We start from the raw sequence: 5,618 nt of genomic DNA on the forward strand, positions 1-5,618 counted from the left end.
GTTCTGAATATAAGCGTAAAACATTTTCTTTTAAAAAATGACGAAGCCCCAACTGGTTTGGCTCAGTGGATAGAGTGTCGACCTGCAGACTGAAAGGTCCCAGGTTCAATTCCGGTCAAGGGCATGTACCTTGGTTGCGGGCACATCCCCAGTAGGAGGTGTGCAGGAGGCAGCTGGTTGATGTTTCTAACTCTCTATCCCTCTCCCTTCTTCTCTGTAAAAAAAATCAATAAAATATATTTTTAAAAAACAAGGAAAAGTCAGCCTCATATTACCAACAAAAATAATAATCAAAGCAGTCAAATGTACAAGTGCAATGTCATTCAACTCCTGATCGCATTCACTCTAACAACACTTACTGAATGTCTACTATATGACCCCAAGCTGGAGTCACAGCAGAGATACATAAAACTTGTCTCTGCCTTCAAGGAGTTCACAGTTTAGTGGAAGAGACATACATGTAAACAAATAATTATAATACATTATGGTTTGTGCTATATAGCATAAGCCTGCACAAAGTGCTTGGGAATGCAGAAAAGGAAGAACTGCACCTGATAGAGACAGGAAGGATGAATAGTTTTCCAGAACAAGAGATTTGGGGAGAGGGTGATAAGAGGGAGGACATCCCAGGAAATGTAGAAAGGGGGTTTCCCAGGAAATAGTGTAAAATTCTGACTGGTTGTGACTTAGCTCAGTAAAAGATGAATCAAGAAAGTTGAGAAGCCCTGACCAGTTTGGCTCAGTGGATAGAGCGTCGGCCTGCGGACTGAAAGGTCCCAGGTTCGATTCTGGTCAAGGGCATGTACCTTGGTTGCGGGCACATCCCCCGTAGGAGGTGTGCAGGAGGCAGCTGATCGATGTTTCTCTCTCATCAATGTTTCTAACTCTCTATCCCTCTCCCTTCCTCTCTGTAAAAAATCAATAAAATATTTTTTTTTAAAAGAAAGTTGGGAAGTGGCCTGGCTTTGAAGAGACCTGTATGCCTTGTTAGGGAGTTTGAACTTTATCACATACACAATGCGAAAAATCAAAAAACATTTTAAGCAAGGGAATTTTATGATCACATATAAGTGATATGGTCTCAGTTCTCCCTCCCAGCTGTGTAACTTTGGGCAAGACACTAAATCTCTTAACATTAGTGTCTTCATTTATAAAGTGAGGATAATAGTGGTACCTATCTCACTTGAGGAGTAAATGAGCTAATGTGTATGTAACGTAATCAGCACAGCACCTGGCACGTAGTAAGAGCTCCATACATTTTAGCTATTATTACCAGGAAGGTTTCTTAGAAAGATAACTTCGTTGGCAGCACCAAACATATACTGTAATGATGATGTCAAAAGGTCCGATTAAGATGACTTTGCAATTTAATCCAGTGATAAGGTCTTGGAAGGGGACTTGGATGTGGGAAACTAGGGAGGTGAAAAGGTGAGGGGTAAGTTTAACTTGGGAGACTGGGTAGATCAGAATAACCATTAACCAAACTTAGAGATAAAGGGTAGCCAGGGTATAGGAGTGTGGGTGCAGAAACAGATAAATGAGTTCATTTTGGGACCTATGGAATGAGAAGTGAAGCCACCAAATATGGGAACCTGGAGGATATCAATATTTAATGGGGAGGCCAGAAGAGCCAATGGAGAAGACTGGTCAGCGACCATACTGTCAGTATGAAGTGAGTAAGGGGGATTAGGAGGGATAGGGGAGACATTATCATCAGCTAACCTTTTGGTTATGTTACACAAGCCCATCACCCAATTCCCCAACAGGCGTTAACATGTTTCCTAGTCCGGTCTTAGTGTCATAGTAGGAAAATATTTCTGTGAAACTTAGTGTGATAAACACCTGAGTGATGTTTTTGAACATTTTTGAAAAACATGTTTGTGAAGTAACTTAGAAGAGTGTACCCCATAGATAAGGGCTTGTTTTGAACTTACTTTGGTTGAAAACATGTTTTTAAATGTATACCTGTGGCACGTTGATAGAAACTTGTTTTGCATCCTACTTGATAAGCACTGGACTGCCGTGGGTAAACAACCTGGCTATATAACGGGGACCCAAACCAGAGACTATGAATCGCCCCGAGAAGAAGCTCAGATCGACTGGCGATCCACACTCGCTCCGCGTCCTGCTCCACGCCAAACGGCAGAAGACGGCTAATACCCCCAATCGAGCCGCTATTCAACTCCCTGACATGTCGGAGAAAAGGTCGAGGCAGGAAAGAATCTTCGTGAGATCTCGAGTGGTAAAAGCCGCGGAAATTCGTTCCTAACCTGATTTTGCCAGCCACCAGACGGCGCTTCAGCTGCCTCCAGAGAAAGCCACGCTTTGGGGACCCTGTTAAAGCCTGTACCCAGGGCACCAGGAATTTGTGTGAGTAATAAAGTGCTTTGTGATTTGCAACTGCATATATTTGTGTGGCGTAATTCCCCCAGCAGTCTTAACTATATTAATATAAGGTCAGATGATGATGCCTACCCTCGGTCCTGCTTGCTTAGAGTAGTCTCTTTGCTAGCAACTACTTAATGTCCGAACACCTGCACGGTTAAGTTTATCTCAAGGGACGCTGTGGATAACACCCCATATACTCGGACACTTAGCTTCTTGCTTCTCAGTTTTCTTCCTCTTTCTTGTAGAGACTGCATTTTTTTCCTTTTGCCCTTTTTTAATTGAAAGAAGGAAAAGTCTAGCATCTCTCAACACGGCCACCTAGGTGACCCCGAATCACAAGGAAGAGGGTGAAAAGGGGGTAAAAAGGAAAAAAAAATTAGAAAAGAAAGAGTCTGTAACCACCTTCTATAAGGTCCCACCTCCAGATATCCTGCCACGCCGCTCTTCTGCCACCCTTATTGGCTCCTGGCCGCAAGGCAGGGCGGGAAATGCAGTCCTTAAGCCAGTGCAGGGTGGCACGACTGAAGAACTCGGTTTCCCAACTGGCTCTCTAGGTGCATGCGCAGATGGCTGCTCCGGCGAGTGGTAAACAGAGACGTCAGGCTGGGGCTGCAGCTCAGAGCAAAACGGCAAGTGACGCGGGAGCGGGGCGGGGGGAGACAGTGATCAGGGTGGAGAAAATTTGGGAGGAGTGTGGGGGGGGCAGCAACTTAAAAGGGGGTGGGAACTGCAGCTAAGGAGACGTTTGCTGATGGGAGCGCAATGTACCAGGGGCTACGGTGCCTCAGGTTTAAAAGACCAGGAAGCTGAGAGAGATTTGAGAAAAAGTGTTCGCTAGGCGGAGATTACAGGTGGTGTCTCAGAAAGAGCTCTGAGACTGCAGGCTGTAGTCGTGAAGAGAATCAGAGTTGTGTGGAAGGGACAGCTTGGGGAGCTAGGGTCCGGGGGCGAGGGGGGAAGTTCGAGACTTTCTGAGGACTGGCAGGAATGTGCCTCCTGGCCCTGGGTGCTCCCCCCCGGGGGGGAGGCATCGTGAGGGACTGCGGCAGGCTCCTCTGAACGCTGAGCGCCAGAGGTCCAGCTCCACGTATGGATCCAGAGAATGAGAATTCAGCCACAGAGGCTGCCGCGATCATAGACCTCGATCCCGACTTCGAACCCCAGAGCCGTCCCCGCTCCTGCACCTGGCCCCTTCCCCGACCAGAGCTTGCTACTCAGCCGTCCAAGCCGCCCAAGGTGGATCCGGGTCTGGGAGAGAAGGTACACACGGAGGGGCGCACAGAGCCAATCCTGTTGCCCTCTCGGCTCCCAGAGCCGTCAGGGGGCCCCCAGCCCGGGATCCTGGGGGCTGTCACAGGTCCTCGGAAGGGAGGCTCCCGCCGGAATGCCTGGGGAAACCAGTCGTATGCAGAGCTCATCAGCCAGGCCATTGAAAGTGCCCCGGAGAAGCGACTGACACTCGCCCAGATCTATGAGTGGATGGTCCGCACTGTGCCCTACTTCAAGGACAAGGGTGACAGCAACAGCTCAGCAGGATGGAAGGTAACTCTGATCCCTCCTAATACCATCTGCCCTTGGGCCCCCTACCTCCTTACTGCTATTCAGGGACCCCTTTTACTCATCTCCACCCCAGAGATCCATCTTCAAAAGTAAACTAGACAAACATTTACTTAGGACATAGTATATGCATGCTCAGAGCTTGATGCTGAAGGATCACAAATGAATAAGACACTGTCTTTGCCCTGGAGAAAATTGAATTCTCTGCTCACTGCTCAACACTCCCAGCACAAGTGTTGGCTTGGGCTGCCCCAAACACTTATTCCCACAGAGAAGTCTTTATCCTATGTACTGCAGGAGCTGTGTGGGTTCTCCACATAAACCTAGACTTCCCTCTGTCCCCACCTCCCACCCCAACACCTTTTCTCCCACCCCTGTGCGATTACTTAGATTCCCTACTTGCCTCCCGATACCTCAGGGTAGAGTTTCTGTTCTAGAACTCCTCTACTCAAGAAGGAGTGGAGTTAGGAAAAGGTTAAAAAAGTGGTATTCAAAAAAAAAAAAGTGGTATTCATGGGGTAAGGTTGCTGACCTTACCCACTAAGAAAAAAAGGGGCTGTGAACTGCTACCTGTCTCAGTTTACCAGATAATGCCAAGAAATTCTCCCTAGTAAGGGGCTATCCAAGTTTGGGGGGAGAGTTGAGTCATGAAGAAAAAAAAGAGAGATAGGGCTGTGACTTTAGAACACAAGATCAGCTATTCCTTTGGCTTTTCATAAAGAGACTGCAAGGAAAGATCTCGGTAGATGCTCTGAAAACTTGTCTTGAGAAATATGGGGCTCTAATCACAAAACCAGGGAGCTTCAACCCCTATCAATGTCTTGTATGCCCATAGGTGGTAAGGTCAGCATACAAGGAAGTAGAGGGCTCAAAGAGTCTTCCCCTAGGTATAAGAGATTGAGGGATCAGATCTGCAGTGGCCCTAGGGGTTGAGTAGAACAGAAAATGGGACAGCTGAGACCCTTGGCACTAGTTCTGGGTAGACTGCCACACCACAGCCTCAGCTCATAAAGAGCTCCCCTCTTTGGACCCAGCCTACACAGCTGTTTTTCTTTTCCCTTAGGTTCATTTTTCAGGGTAGAAGAAATAACCATGAGTTGTCAGTTATGCTGTGGGAGTGTAGTCCCTCCTTGTAATGTACACTTGTACAGGCCTTTTAGTTTACAAAATGGTTTTTAATTTTTTTATTTTATTAATCTTCACAACAATTCTGAGATTCCACATTTCACATATTAGGAAACTAAGGTTTAGAAAGATTTGGAAATTCCCTAATATCAGTAGGATAAGGTCTTGAACTCAGGTCTAACTCTAAATCATATGTTCTTGCTGCTAGTCCATGCTGCCAAATTCTCTTCATTGCGATGATGGCAAAGCCAAATCACACTGAGCCTGGGGCCTCAAGTCCCCAGTCCCCACCTCCACCCCTACTCCTTGTGCCTGAACTTGCTTAACTGATGACTTGCCCAGGTTACTACCACCCCACCAGGGGGCGGCACCCACTTAGAACAAGAAAACTTAGTTTAGGTGGCTTGGGGAGCAATTAACAGTCACCCACTTCCAACAGGTAAGAATTATAGGCTCTTAGGGAGCTGATCTCCCTGGATAGATGGCTGTACGATATGATGTATTAGTTCCAAGACCTAAAGAAGAGGGGATGAAGAATTGGATCTCAT

General features: G+C 46.9%; 1 protein-coding gene across 1 annotated transcript in view; it reads left to right on the top strand.

The window, feature by feature from the left end:
• The first annotated feature begins 3,047 nt into the window (after nucleotides 1-3,047).
• Nucleotides 3,048-5,618, top strand: part of FOXO4 (forkhead box O4) — a 6,610-nt gene continuing 4,039 nt past the window's right edge. Inside the window, 1 exon segment of the mRNA XM_006767934.2 lies at nucleotides 3,048-3,930. Coding sequence (XP_006767997.1) covers nucleotides 3,478-3,930 — 453 coding nt within the window. The 5' untranslated portion in view covers nucleotides 3,048-3,477.

The sequence above is a fragment of the Myotis davidii genome, unplaced genomic scaffold, assembly GCF_000327345.1.
Source record: "Myotis davidii unplaced genomic scaffold, ASM32734v1 scaffold1983, whole genome shotgun sequence".
NCBI lineage: Eukaryota > Metazoa > Chordata > Mammalia > Chiroptera > Vespertilionidae > Myotis > Myotis davidii.